The following is a 16,355-nucleotide window of genomic DNA, read 5'->3' as shown; positions in this document are numbered from 1 at the left end:
AGTTTTAAACCAGTAATGATATATTTTGTCAAATCCAAAAAAATGGATGAAATCAAATAAGATGAATTTCTAAAATAAAATGCATGAAATGGACCAGAAAGTACCTGGTGGTAATCTGACTTTGTAATGAAATCACTAGCAGAAATGTCAACTTAGAGGATTTCAAGGAAGGTGTTAATTGATTCTTTAAACTGCTATTCTGATCCTTTTAAAACGCTTAAGTAAAACTTTGAAAAACTACTGTATAGGCTATATTCAAGAAATTTTTTACAAGATGAGCCAAAATAAACAGTGTAAATCCAGTCCAAAGAAGGAAGTAGGTTGTGCATGTGCCATACGTGAGAAAAATATTCAAAGTAATCCAGCATCTAGCACATCCCAGGTACAAGGGTCAAGTCCAGGCAGAAGGGCAGCACAGTGTCTGAAGAAAAGTCTGCACAGTGAGCAAGTTTCTAATCCAGGGCTCAGATTATCCCTCTGATCGAATTCTTACAGTTACATATACTTTAAAAACTTCTAAAGTCATGAATAACATTAAAATTTGGGGGTGTTTCATCATTCCAAAGCAACTTATAAAACAAATCTATGTCTACAACAAAAATTATCAAAGAATTGAAAAAATAGTTGATATAAGATTTGATTTATTAAAAAAATGTAATGGCCAAACTGCAAAGTTGACTGTGTTGAGTTTTGGCAAAACTGCTTCTCTGCAATAATTTTTCTGAAAAACAAGTGATTCTGAGATGGCATTTAGATCAGACCTAAAACTCTGAATATGTACAAAACCTCTTTAAGTAAGGAGCCTATACTTAAAAGTTGAAAGCCAAAGGTCTTAATAATGTTTAAACAGTGAATTTAGTGGGCAGAAGACCTAAACAGACATTTCTCCAAAGAAGACATACAGATAGTCAACAGGCCATAAAAAGATGCTCAACATCACTAATTATTAGAGAAATGCAAATCAAAACTACAATGAGGTACCACCTCACACCAGTCAGAATGGCCACCATTAAAAAGTCTACAAGTAACAAATGCTGGAGATGGTGTCGAGAAAAGGGAACCCTCCCACACTGTTGGTGGGAATGTAAGCTGGTGCAGCCACATGGGAAACAGTATGGAGGTTCCTCAAAAAACTAAAAATAGAGTTGCCATTATGATCAAGCCATCCCACTCCTGGGCATATAACTGGACAAAACTATAATTCAAAAAGATACATGCATCCCTATGTCCATAGCAGCACCATTCACAATAGCCAAGACATGGAAACAACCTAAATGTCCATTGACAGATGAACGGATAAAGAAGATGTGGTACATATATACAATGGAATACTACTCAGCCATAAAAAAGAATGTAATAATGTCCTTTGCAGCAACATGGGTGGACCCAGAGTTTATCATACTAAATGAGGTAAATCAGAAAAAGAAACACAAACACCGTATGATATCACTTTTTTTGTGAAATCTAAAATATGACACAAATGAACTTATCTACAAAACAGAAACAGACTCACATACATAGAGAATAGACTTGTGGTTGCCAAGGGGGTTAGAGAGGGATGGAGTGGGAGTTTGGGGTTAGCAGATGCAAACTAGTATACATGGCATGGATAAACAACAAGGTCCTACTGTATAGCACAGGGAACTATATTCAATATCCTGTGATAAACCATAATGAAAAAAATATTAAAAAGAATGTATGTATATGTACAACTGAATCACTTTGCTTACAGCAGAAATTAACACAACATTGTAAATCAACTATACTTCAATTAAAAAGTGAATTTAGTATCATTGCATCTTCTGAACTTTACCAAAATTCAAATTCAATGCATACATTGAATGCAAAGCTCTCAACAGGTGTACTATGTCTCTTTCGCCCCACAAAATAAAGACTATTATACTTGGTGTAGGAAGAAAAATTACTTACCGCTATAATATCTAATGTATTATCGCAGACTTTTCGGATTTCATTATTTTTATCATGCATCAGATCTATGAGGTATGCTGGAGCCTCTAAATAAAAAGTGGTTAAAGAAACAAACTGTGTTTGAGATTGCAGCTATTCAATCATGTTAGAGAATCCTGCACTTCTCTAAATTCAAATGTTAATCTGAAATTTAACTTCAAATTTTAAAATAAAATCATTACTACAAGATGACCAAAAATATTTAATATTTCATTTATTTAAAAAACATGGATAATAGGGATAAGAAAGGGGGGGAAAAGAACTAGATAAAAATGGGTAAGGAAAACAGAGCCAGTAAATCTCAGAACATCCAAGGCCATATTTTTGAAACCATGAAACTTGTGAAAGTAACTAAAGAAGGAGCTCTATAGCTGCATAGTTGTGAAACTTTGATTGACCTGACCCTCCTAAAAGTTCAGAAAAATTAATTTCACACAAAAATTCACATACAAAAAATTTCGCACAACAACAGAAAAGAATCATAGTCAAATCCCATATATGGGTATGGTTATTATAAGGAAGAGAAAACATAAGACATTTTCACATAAAAGCTGAAAGCTGCAACGCCAATATTTCAAAAAGAAATAAAAGAATTTAAGAAATCAATAGATATATATGAAAGAACAATATGAATCAGAATTAGAAAATTCAGAGAAACAATTCCAGAAATAACTAAAAATAAACATAAAAATCATTTCAAATATATAAAAACTAAGTTTATAGTAATGCAAGAGTAAATAAAAGCAACAGATAAAACTCTAAGTTAAACAGAAGGTAAAAAAGAAGAAAATTTGTAAAATTTTAAAAAATGAAAAGAAATTTAAAAGATTAGAAAATGACAGATACTAAAGATAGGCAAAGAAGATCCAACATAATATTGATAGATATTCTAAAGAAGACAACCAAAGCAACAGAACAAATACTATAAACTACAACTCAAGAAAATTTGCCTAAAATTAAAAAAAAAAAGACAAAACTATATACTGAAAGACTATATTTGCATACTTGGAAAAATCAAGCAAGGATGATGAACACCAAGTCAAATTCTAATAAAACTACTTGGCTTTAAAAAAACCCAGAAACATACTTTGGTCTTCCTGGCAAAAAGATCGAGTCACTTATAAGGGAAAAAAAAGTAAATTGTCATCAGACTTTATGACAGATAATTTAGTAGACTATAGACTTCTCATTGGCAGCAATTGAAGGTGGAAAAATACCTTCAAATTGCTGAGGAAAATAACTGGAAATCTAGAATTCCATATTCTGCTAAATTATTATTAAAGAGGACAAACAAGTTATTTTCAGATACAGATATATTTATTATTCATAGATGTTCACTAAGCAGTATAAGAGAATGTAATCAATTATGAAAGAAAATCAATGCAGAAAAATAGAGGAACTGAATTCAAGAAAAAACAGTAAATGAGGAAACATACTATATTATTTAACATAGTATAAATCCTAAATAAGCACTGGTTTTTAAAAAGGGATAATCAAAATAATAATTTTAAAATGTTATAAAAATTTTATGTTCTAAAAATGAGGTGAAATTACAATACTAGAGAGCAACTAATAACATGGACGATGGAAGTGGAGACATTAGACTTACAAGTAGAAGAACAGATATATTCATTTAGAACTTGGTGAGAATGCACGTTGAACTTTAAGACTAACACGAAAGAAAATGGAATAGGGATAAATAATGGAAATAAATAAAAAATGGAATGTATAAATAACAAGTAGGGGAAAAGGGAAGAATAAAGAAAACTCAAATCAATAAAGAAACCTCAATGGATCTGAAAGAGGCAGTGAAGAAAGAAAGCTATAATCTCCAATACTTAAAGTTGTTCTTGGTTAAAACTATTTGAAACAAAGGCCACAAGTTTCTGACAAGAAACTCTAGCACATGTGTATAAGCAAATGACATTTTTTGAGGCAATGATTATAATGCCAAAAAAATTTTATCAAGTTTCATAGCAAGTGGCAAAGACAGAGGTTAACCCAGATCTTCTATTCATCAGTGCTACTTACTATTTTGGGGGGGAATAAAAGGGATATATTTAAAATGTAGAAAAATATAGAGAAAAATATATCTGTGTACACTCAAATTCATTTTTAGAAAAATCTGTAAAGAATATGGTGTTTATTGCCTCTTTTCTCTACTGTAATGTAAGTTCCATTAGGGTAGGGACTTGGTCTATTTTGTTCACTATGGTATCCCCAGCTCTGAGAATATAACAGGTGCTCAATAAACTTTTATTTAATAAATAAATAAATAAATAAGACCTACTCTACATACTACCCATGGATTTTGTGAGGATAAGATGAAAATAAAATTCTTAGGAAACTTCGGAATTCTCGGGGAATCTAAAAGGATCTAGTCTAATTTGGTTTATTTTTCATGCTGAAACTGTTGGGATTATATGAAAATTAATTATTATTATAGCACTGGTTCTCAATTCCTATGAGTTGTGCTGAGAGCCATTTTTAATATTTCAAACATCTTAATATAACTCATATATTTACCTAAAATAAGTCTACACCAACCATTTCAAAATGTCAAGTTTCTTTCATTCCATTAAAAATTTTATCAAATAATGTTGATCAGATTTTCTAACTTAAAAAATTGGAGGGCTTCTCTGGTGGCGCAGTGGTTGAGAGTCCGCCTGCCGATGCAGGGGACACGGGTTCGTGCCCCCGTCTGGGAGGATCCCACATGCCGCAGAGAGGCTGGGCCCGTGAGCCATGGCCGCTGAGTCTGCGCGTCCAGAGCCTGTGCTCCGCAACGGGAGAGGCCACGGTGGTGAGAGGCCCGTGTACCGCAAAAAAAAAAAAAAGATAAGATGAAAATAAAATTCTTAGGAAACTCTTAGGAATTCTCAGGGGGAATCTAAAAGGATCTAGTCTAATTTGGGTTGTTTTATTTTTCATGCTGAAACTGTTAGGATTATATGAAAATTAATTATTATTATAGCACTGGTTCTCAATTCCTATGAGTTGTGCTGAGAGCCATTTTTATTATTTCAAACATCTTAATATAAATCATATATTTACCTAAAATAAGTCTACACCAACCATTTCAAAATGTCAAGTTTCTTTCATTCCATTAAAAATTTTATCAAATAATGTTGATCAGATTTTCTAACTTAAAAAATTGGAAAAAGCAATGATTTCCTGACTAATAAATTTTATTTAAAATATTTAAGGCCTTCCCTGGTGGCTCAGTGGTTAAGAATCTTCCTGTCGATGCAGGGGACACGGCTTCGAGCCCTGGTCCGGGAAGATCCCACATGCCGTGGAGCAACTAAGCCCGTGCGCCACAACTACTGAGTCTGTGCTCTGGAGCCTGTGAGTCACAACTGCTGAGCCCACGTGCCACAACTACTGAAGCCCACGTGCCTAGAGCCTGTGCTTCACAACAAGAGAGGCCACCGGAATGAGAAGCCTGCACACTGCAATGAAGAGTAGCCCTCGCTTGCCGCAACTAGAGAAAGCGGCATGCAGCAACAAAGACCCAACGCAGCCAAAAATAAATTTATAAAATATTTAAGTATATTGGTGTCATAGAGAAAAATCACAGTAAAATGCTTAAAATTATGGTGAAATGTTTAAATAATAATTTTAAACTATGTTACAAAATATGAGACATACTCAAATATCATTGACATCAACAAAAATCCTGTTTTTTGAAAACCAAAATATTGCGCTGAAGCCCTTCAGCAACCTTTATCCAATCTTAAGACGTGGACTAAAGCATCAGATCTAATATTCCTTGATGCTTTTGTAAAAATTTAGTTCAGCAGATCTTTTATCTCCCACTCCCACCATTATCAACATGTTATATTCTTCAGAATAACTATTTAAGAAGTATTGACTTTAGATTCAATGGCTTAACAAAAATCGCACTTGGGAGAAAATGAAAAGAAAGTTACACTGAGAAGAAAAAATCAAATACAAGTAGCCTTAATAGTGTGAGCTTTGGTAATAAGGTAGTGAGAGTACACTTAAAACAGACAGACCAGAACAGAGGTAACACTTATTCACTGTGTGTCAGGCACTTGGTACGTACTTTAAACGCTTCATTCTTCTTTAGTCCTAAGGAAGAAACACTATGAGATGACACATAAACAAGGGGCTGTCTTCCAAAGAAGTTACCTAGAAAAAGCTATACTTTCACTTTAATGTTTTCTAATATGTGTTTCTTACAGTGACTTTTGCGGTTATATAAATCTTCTCTACATAAAATATTCTTTTAGAGATTCTCAACCCAGAAAAGCATATTAAAGGCTCCAGGAAGACCCTGCAGCAATAATATCTGTTTAACTCAGTGTTTCCCACTCATTTATCACAGAACCTTTTTTCATTAAGCAACTATTAATTCTAAAGGAACACATTCCATGGAACACAGCTGAAGAGTTATTCCAACAATGTTAACATTGCTCAAAAGTGTATTTCGAATTTATCTTTCTGGGAGAGTTAGTTTATAAGCCACATTTTAAAAATATTTATTACTTTATGATAAAAAGAGTTCTCTCTAGTGATGCTGTTACAGCAAAATAGTATTTGCATTTTGACAGCCCTTAGGAAAATGAACATTTCTCAATTAAACTTGCTTTAATCAGACTTGACTCTTGGAGACCTTATATGGTTCCAGAAATTCAACTTGTCCTCAAAAGCAAGGCAATGTTAATACTTAAAGCATGTGTTATTGGCTCTGAACACCAGAGGAGCCTCAAAATGTTTTGAGCAATAGCCTAGTGTATAAAAATGTATCCCAATTAAATTTTAAATTTTGAAAGAGCATTAACCATTTAGACACATGAATTCATTGACTGAACAAGTTCTAACCACATGGCAGGTACTATGTTAAGTTTTGGGTATGGATAAAAGGAAGACAAAGCCAGTCCTTGAGCTAGAGGAGCTCAAAATCTTTTGGTAGAGACAGGCATATAAATACATAATTTAAAGTACTTTATTAGAGGTGAAAAATAAAGAAATTACTCCCAATGCTAAGAAGGTAGGCACAGGATTAGAAAGGCTTAACTGAGAAGATGGCTTATAAACGTATCTTTGATGAGTCGGAGACTGTCAGGTTAAAAAAAAGGAGAAAAATGCATCTGAGTTTGACAAGGCATATGAAGAGGGAATAAGTTATGACAGCGAGGGTAATGTCTGATAAATGATGAGAAATTTGGTATCCTAAGAGAAACTGTGTATTATAAGGTTAAGGGGAAACTTTGGAAAAATAGGTTAAGGTCAGGTTATGAAGAGCTATATGCAAAAAACAATTTAGATTTTTCATATGGGTAATGAACGATTTTATGCAGTATTTGAAAGCAGTTTTTTTTTTTTTGTACACAAATGAGCAGACCACCACAATTGAAAAATAAACAAAAATCACAAAGATTCAGCTTAGATACCACATCCACTGCTAGCCTTTCATGACATTCCCAGACTTGGTTTATATATATCCTCTCCTGTGCCTGATGTACATACCTTTATGACATTGATTATACTGGATTTTAATTTTATATTGATTTACTTATCTAGCCTTCCAATTAGACTATAAACTCCTTGAGTACAGGGACTGACACTTCTATATGTCTAGCACTTAAAACAGTACATGTTAGATGGTCAGAACTTGATAAATGTTTGCAGAATAAATGAATGATTAATTATGTGTAGTAAAAGAGACAGCAGACACAACATTTTCAACTAAGGGACTGGATGGATGACACTTATTATCGACCATGAATACAGAAGGTAGACTTTTTGAGAGGTAGATGTTAGCAATATTGAATACCCTTTTGGACGCAATAGTGATAAAATACCTATTTTTGAGTACCTCTCTGTGTTGGGAACTATTATAGATGATTTAAATCCACTAGTACTGACAGCTATCCCATAGGAGGTCTTTTTATTTTAATAATAGGAGGTCTTTTTATTTTAATAATATTATGGCCATTTTATAGATGTAAGATGCTCAAGGAGATTAAGTAACTTATCCAATGTCCTGTAGCTAGTAAGTACATTTAAAATTAGGGCTATTTAGTTATATTATATTATTTAATTATAATGCTTTATAGGCCATATAGGCCCCCTTAGGTAGGTGGAAGACATCCAGGTGGCAGTTAGCAACAAATGCCTGGGACTCAAGAAAGAGGTTTCGAAGATATCAAATACTTATTAGCATATAAGTAGCATAGGAGCTGAAGTCATGGGAACAGTAGATGTGTTTTCCCATGTATACTGAATAAGGTAAGATTAAAAGAGGACTAAGGATAGTCCTAGGAACCTGTGACATTTAAGTTATGCTAATAGAGAAGGAAGTTATGAGATATTTGTTAGGTTTTTTAGGAAACCTGACAAGTTAATAAAATTGTTCTCCAATGTACCTTACATATAATACTGATTTGGGGTAAATAGCTTCTATGAATAATAGCGTGCCTCTAAATTTATTTCAAAACTTGATATTTTCTACAATATTTGAATACTTGCAAGAAAAAATACCTAAAAATGCATCTTTTCTTAATATGTGAAGTGTCATTATCTATGGTAAACATTGAAGGATACGTGTTTCCTTGATTATGACATCTCTTGTGGCTTGGTGGAAAACCATTTGGTAGAAGACATAAATTATCTGACACACAAATTCATCATCTTCTTGTTGAGCTGAAAAGAAACAGAAAACTTCAAATAAAAGAATACTATATTATATACAAAATTGAAAAACATTGAGGGGAAAAATGAAGAATGAGAAAAACTAACAGTGACAAGGAGACAGGTAAAGGACAATTAGTTTATATTATTTATAATATACGGGTGGGGTTGTATCATTTATGTCTTAGGTGTTTTTCTAAATTACATGATGGTGATCAGTCAAAAAATTTCATAATAATATATTTTCAGAAGTTTTAGTTAATTTGGTTGTGGTCAAACTAAATAGGTTAATTTACTTTGAAATACAAAAATAAAAAATAAGAGTTTAAAGAGAGAAATTATATCATCTCTGGGTCCAAACCACACTACTTGAGACTGTTCATCTCAAAAGGTTGTATCTAGGAGGAACTGAGAAACAAGACATGTTTAAGGGAATAGTAATGGTGCTTTTCTGTAATTTTTGCTATTTTTTGCCACCAAGTATAAAGAAATTGATTAAATTAACTTCTAAGTCCCCAGTGTGACATGGCAACACTTACCACCACTGTGGGAACTTCTTTTTTATTTTGGTGCCTCATAAAAAAATTCTTCAAATAATTCTAATTTGTAACATAAACCTGGTTTTATTTTGTCTCTATAATGTTGACCTCACATGAGAAAAATGGTTCTTAAAAAATCATGTCTTCTAAGTTTTTGGTAGAAATTAGACTGTTATAAACAGGTTTTTTTTTGTTGAATAGTGTTAAGAAAATTAAACTTTACTTATTGGTATGAAGTAATAAAGTAATTTTAGTTCCAATCAATTATACTAGTAAAAAGGAATGTTACATAATCATACAAACTAATTAAGAAATGTTTATTATCATGAAAAGAAGACTTTAACAGAATAGTGGATGACCACTGATTAATACATGTAATGGCAAAAGCAAATACTTATAGAAATCCAATTTTTAGATACTGGTTATGAAATTTGATTTACTAATAGTCTGCTAACAACTCTTGGCAACAGATCAGTGCTATCTGTTAGACAAAGATTTACAGGTCAACAGAGCATCCAACTAGCTGTGTGGAATAAATTGTGGTCCTCTCAAAGTCCAACTGTTCCAAATAATTTTCCTCACTAACTTGCCAAAGTACCAGTCTCTTAGACTACTTGGGTTAAAATTTTATTAATTTCTCTCTTGGTATATAGTGTTCCCTCACTTAACCCCAAGGGTTTTAATCTTGAAAATCCATATATTTCATAAAAACAGTAGTATACAGCCTCTGCCTGTGATAACCACATGTCAGAGAACATCAAAATACAGTAAAACACTGAGCTGGCTCTGTTATTAACTCTCAGTCATAATCAAAATGGACAGCAATTCAAGGACCCAGATTATTTTGTTTCAACTTTCTCCAGCTCACCACAAAATCCTCATTCTCATTCTGCCAACTACATTATCTTTACTTTCACCTTCCAACTACCTGGTCTTTTAATTATTTCTAATCTGAAAACTCCTGGCTGTGTGAAGGGTGCACCAAAACAAATACATATACACTATTTGTAGACATACTTCAAATATGGAGGCACTATCTCTAGATGACCATGAAAATGCATTATGTAAAAGAATTTACAATTCAAACTTTTAAAGATTTAGAAGAGAAAAATGGGCAAAAGACTTAAATAGGCACTTCACTTTATTAGCCATATCCAATAACCAATAAATACAAATAGGTACTCAATTTCATTAATTATTAGGGAGATGCAAATTAAAACCACAATGAGATACCACTATGAAGGCTATAATTAAAGAGGCTGTACGCCAAAATATGTTGGTGATGTAGAATAACTGGAACTTTTGTACATTACTGGTGGGACTGAAAATTGGCACAACTACTTTGGAAAACAAAGTAGTTGGCATTATTTCTAAAGCCAAATATATGTGTACTCTGTTCTGCTCCTAAGTATGTGTCTAACAGAAATGAGTAAATATGTTCACTAATTGAAATGCTTAAGAATGCTCATAGGAGCATTACTTATAATAATAGCCCATCAATTACAGGAAAAAACTGTAAAAAACACAAATACATGGAGGCTAAACACTGCACTACTAAATAACCAAGAGATCACTGAAGAAATCAAAGAAGAAATAAAAAAATACATAGAAACAGTGACAATGAAAACACGACGACCCAAAACCTATGTGATGTAGCAAAAGCAGTTCTAAGATGGAAGTTTATAGCAATTTAATCTCACCTCAAGAAACAAGGAAAATCTCAAATAAACAATCTAACCTTACACCTAAAGCAACTAGAGAAAGAAGAACAAAGAAAACCCAAAGTCAGTAGAAGGAAAGAAATTATAAAGATCAGAGAAGAAATAAATGAAATAGAAATGAAGAAAACAAGACCAAAGATTAATAAAACTATAAATTGGTTCTTTGAGAAGATAAACAAAATTGATAAACCTTTAGCCAGACTCATCAAGAAAAAAAGAGAGAAGATGCAAATCAGTAAAATTAGAAATGAAAAAGGAGAAATCACAACTGACACCACAGAAATACAAAGGATTATATGAGACTATTACAAACAACTCTATGCCAATAAAATGGACAACCACAAAGAAATGGACAAATTCTTGGAAAGGTACAATTTTCCAGGACTGAACCAGGAAGAATTAGAAAATATAACCAGACTTATCACAAGTAATGAAATTGAAACTATAATTAAAAATCTTCCAACAAACAAAAGTCCAGGACAAGATGGCTTCACAGGCGAATTCTATCAAACATTTAGAGAAGAGCTAACACCAATCCTTCTCAAACTCTTCCAAAAAATTGCAGAGGGAGGAACACTCCCAAATTCATTCAACGAAGCCACCACCACCCAGATACCAAAACCAGACAAAGATATTACACAAAAAAAGAAAATTACAGACTAATATCACTGATGAACATAGATGCAAAAATCCTCAACAAAACACTAGCAAACAGAACCCAACAACACATTAAAAGGTTCATACACCATGATCAAGTGGGATTTATCCCAGGGCTGCAAGGATTCTTCAATATATGCAAATCAATCAATGTGATACACCATATTAACAAATTAAGGAATAAAACCATATGATCATGTCAATAGATGCAGAAAAAGCTTTTGACAAAATTCAACACCCATTTATGATAAATACTCTCCAGAAAAAGGGCACAGAAGGAACCTACCTCAACAAAATAAAGGACATATATGACAAACCCACAGCAAACATACTCAATGGTGAAAAACTGAAACCATTCCCACTAAGATCAGGAAGAAGACAAGGATGTCGACTCTTGCCACTCGTATTCAACATAGTTTTGGAAGTCCTAGCCACGGTAATCAGAGAAGAAAAAGAAATAAAAGGAACACAAATTGGGAAAGAAGAAGTAAAACTGTCACTGTTTGCCGATGACATGATACTATACATAGAAAATCCTCACGATGCCACCAGAAAACTGCTAGAACTAATCAATGAATTTGGTAAGGTTGCAGGATAAAAAATTAATGCACAGAAATCTCTGGCATTCCTATACACTAACAATGAAAAATCAAGGAATGAGAAATCAAGGAAACAATCCCATTTACCATCACAACAAAAAGAATAAAATGCCTAGGAATAAACCTACTTAAGGAGGCAAAAGACTTGTACTTAGAAAACTATAAAACACTGATGAAAGAAATCAAACATGACATAAACAGATGGAGAAATATACCATGTTCTTGGATGGGAAGAATCAATATTGTGAAAATGACTATACTACCCAAAGCAATCTACAGATTCAAGGCAATCCCTATCAAACTACCAATGGCATTCTTCACAGAATTAGAACAAAAAATTTTACAATTTGTATGGAAACACAAAAGACCCCAAATAGCCAGAGCAATCTTGAGAAAGAAAAATGGAGCTGGAGGAATCAGGCTGACTTCAAATTATACTACAAAGCCATAGTAATCAAGACAGTATGGTACTGGCACAAAAACAGAAATATAGATCAAGGTACGGATAGAGAACCCAGAGATAAACCCATGCACATATGGTCACCTAATCTATGACAAAGGAGGCAAGAACATAAAATGGAAAGACAGCCTCTTCAATAAGTGGTGCTGGGAAAACTGGACAACTACATGCAAAAGAATGAATTTAGAACACTACCTAACACCACACACAAAAATAAATTCCAAATGGATTAAAGACCTAAATGTAAGACCAGACACTATAGAACTCTTAGAGGAAAACATAGGAAAAACACTCTTTGACATAAACCACAGCAAGATGGTTTTTGACTCACTTCCTGGAGTAATGAAAATAAAAACAAAAATAAATATATGGGACCTAATTAACCTTACAAGCTTTTGCACAGCAAAGGAAACCATAAATAAGATGAAAAGACAACCTTCAGAATGGGAGAAAATAGTTGCAGATGAAGCAATGGCAAAGGATTAATCTACAGAATATAGAAACAGCTCATGGAGCTCAATATCAAAAAAACAAACAACCCAATTAAAAAATGGGTGGAAGACCTAAACAGACATTTCTCCAAAGAAGACATAAAGAAGGCCAAGAGGAACATGAAAAGATGCTCAACATCACTAATTATTAGAAGAATGAAAAGCAAAACTACAATGAGGTATCACCTCTCACCAGTCAGAATGTCCATCATCCAAAAATCTACAAACAATAAATTCTGGAGAGGGTGCGGAGAAAAGGGAACCGTTTTGCACTGTTGGTGGGAATGTAAATTGATACAGCCACTATGGAGAACAGTATGGAGGTTCCTTAAAAAACTAAAAATACAACTACCATATGACCCAGCAATCCCACTACTGGGCATATACCCTGAGAAAACCATAATTCAAAAGGACACATGTACCCCAATGTTCACTGCAACACTGTTTACAATAGCCAGGACATGGAAACAACCTAAGTGTCCACTGACAGAAGAATGGATAAAGAAGATGTGGTACATGTATACAATGGAATATTAGCCATAAAAAGGAATGGAATTGGGTCATTTGTAGAGACGTGGATGGACCTAGAGCCTGTCATACAGAGTGAAGTAAGCCAGAAAGAGAAAAACAAATATCGTATATTAATACGTATATGTGGAAACTAGAAAAATGGTACAGATGAACCTATTTGTAGGTCAGGAATAGAGACATAGACGTAGAGAATGGACATGTGGATGTGGGGGGAAGGGGAGGGTGGGATGAATTGGGTGATTAGGTTTGACATAAATACACTACCATGGGTAAAACAGATAGCTAGTGGGAACCTGCTGTATAGCACAGGGAGCTCAGCCTGGTGCTCTGTGATGACCTAGATGTGGGGGAAGCAGGGGAGGGAGGTCCAAGAGGGAAGGGATATAGGTATACATAGAGCTGATTCACTTCATTGTACGGCAGAAACTAATACAACATTGTAAATCAATTTTACTCCAATAAAAAATAAATAAATAGATTAGAAAAGAAAACAAACAAAAATAACTACCCTACTATCAATAGATAGTAGAAAGGGAAAATAGTGGTATATTTATTTATACAGCAATAAAAAGAAACATAGTTCTGTACAAAACATACACAAACCTCACTTTCATAGGGGAAAAGAAACAAGACTCTATTTCTAAAAAGCTGAAAACCAAAGCAGAATTCATCTGTGGGTGATAAAAAGAAAAATGGAAACCACTCTGGTGAAGGTGGTAATGACTGGGAGGTGGCAGGAGAGGGACTTCTAGGGTGCTGGTAATGTTTCATTTCTTTATATGAGTGTGAATAACATGAGAGCTCTCATTTTGAAAATTCATTGTGCTATACATACTTATAACTTGTGTATTTTTCATTATGTATTATACCTGGTACAGGAAAGACTGAGATTAGAGGGTCTTTTTAAGCTTTCCATATTAGTATTTTTAACTTCTATACTAATTAGCTACTTTTAATGTATATCTGCTATGGGCAAATTGCATCCCTCCAAAAATTCATATGCTGAAGCCCTAATCCCAAATGTGACTATATTCAGAGATAGGGCCATAAGGAAATAAGTAAGGTTAAATGAGGTCATAAGGGTGGAGTCCTGATCCCATAAGATTAGTAACCTTATAAGAAGGGATATCCAAGCACTTGTGTGTGCTCGTGCTTTCTCTCTCTCCCTCTCCCCCACTTCCTCTGCCCGCCTGCCATATGAGGATGTTAGGACACAACAAGAAGGTGGCCTTATGCAACCCAGGAAGAAAGACCTCACCAGGAATCAAATTGGCTGGCACCCTGGTAGACTTTCCAGCCTCTAGAACTATGAGAAAATACATTTCTGTTGTTTAAGCCACCAAGTCTGTGGTATTTTGTTATGGTGACCTGAGCAGACTAACACAAGGTCCTAGAGAACTTGGCCCTAATAAAATACTATTAGAGTCAGACAAATTTTGTATGCAGTATGGAAAACAAAACCTGGGCCCTTAAGAGCAAAACAAAGGTAAGGGGAAGACTATCTAGGCCTCCGCTATCCAGTATTGTAACCATAGCCATTGTGGCTAGTTAATTTTAATTAAATTTAATTTAAACTCCAGGTTCTCAGTTCCAACAGCCACATTTCAAGTATTCAATAGTCACATGTGTTGGACAGTGCAGATAGAGAACATTTTTTCACTGCAGAAAGTTTAGAGGACAATACTATATATGGATCTAGGAGGGAATATGATGATTAGAATTAGCTTCCAAATAAACTTTTCTGATTAGAAATCAAGATATCAAAAAAAGGGTTTGTGCAAGATAGGAGATCCAATTCAACCAAAACAAAGCTCAACATAAAGAAGAAATTGTGGAATATTAGTTGTTCAAGGCTGATAAGAGGGTAGTGTCTGTAAAATTGGTCCTGAATCATTTTATAGCAACATTCTTAACTTTGCAACCTAAAGCTATTTGATACTATGCTATCTAATCCCAGTAAAGGTATATTTAATTCATTTTCCTAACTATATAATTTAAGTTGCTATAAGATGAGTAATGCAACAATATAAATAATATTTCATGATTGCAGATTCCACATTTAAAAATCTAAACTTATAACTTGTTTATATATTAGCACAAAAATAAATTAAGATAAATTATAATTTACCATTCAGCAACTCAATAAGTGCAGGGATTATCCCAGATTTGGCTAGCAATGCAGCACAAGAGTCATCCATAGATACAGTTCCAATCATTATAACCACTTCTAAAACAAGGTCATCTTCTGCAGCACCTAGAAAAGTCAAATCACAGAAAGTTTTCATTGAAATGTCCTGATACAAATCCTTTTATATTGCCAAAATTCTAATTCACAGGAAAGATACTAAAAGCTATTAAATCAGTTCTTATGAATCCTTAACACGCTTATAAATGTGTCCTTTTTCCAAAATTCCATGTTCATGGAATTCCATTCCATGATGACAGTTCGTGGTGGTGGAGCAGTAGAGAGGTGGAGATAAGTCTTTGAAAATACAAATGAATGACAATGTAAACACAGAAAATAGAAGAGTCATTTGAATCCCTCAGAGAACTTAGTGTGTGCATGTGAACTCGTGTAGAGCGGGATGGTATTTAGTAATTTTAAAAAGGCAGGATAAAAAAAATAAGAAGGCAGGATAGGAAAGGGAAACTAATATTAAAAAAACATATTGTTGGGGAAGAGAGTACATACATATACGAGGAGAACTAGTGACTGCCTTTCTGAGAGA

The 16,355-nt window shown here is 33.8% G+C and overlaps 1 protein-coding gene across 3 annotated transcripts in view; it reads right to left on the bottom strand.

The window, feature by feature from the left end:
- Positions 1-16,355, bottom strand: part of KIFAP3 (kinesin associated protein 3) — a gene marked incomplete at its 3' end in the record, with an annotated part of 158,551 nt that overhangs the window by 47,938 nt on the left and 94,258 nt on the right. For all 3 annotated transcript variants that reach the window (XM_082862992.1, XM_082862993.1, XM_082862994.1), the window contains 3 exons: positions 15,755-15,880; positions 8,542-8,640; positions 1,930-2,015 (listed from right to left, as the gene is read on the bottom strand). In XM_082862992.1, coding sequence (XP_082719118.1) covers positions 1,930-2,015; positions 8,542-8,640; positions 15,755-15,880 — 311 coding nt within the window. The remainder of the gene's footprint in view (positions 1-1,929; positions 2,016-8,541; positions 8,641-15,754; positions 15,881-16,355) is intronic.

The sequence above is a fragment of the Leucopleurus acutus genome (assembly GCF_964270905.1).
Source record: "Leucopleurus acutus genome assembly, chromosome: 2".
Lineage (NCBI taxonomy): Eukaryota > Metazoa > Chordata > Mammalia > Artiodactyla > Delphinidae > Leucopleurus > Leucopleurus acutus.
The sequence above is the reverse complement of the archived record's forward strand: the minus strand, read 5'-3'. Positions and strand labels throughout refer to the sequence as shown.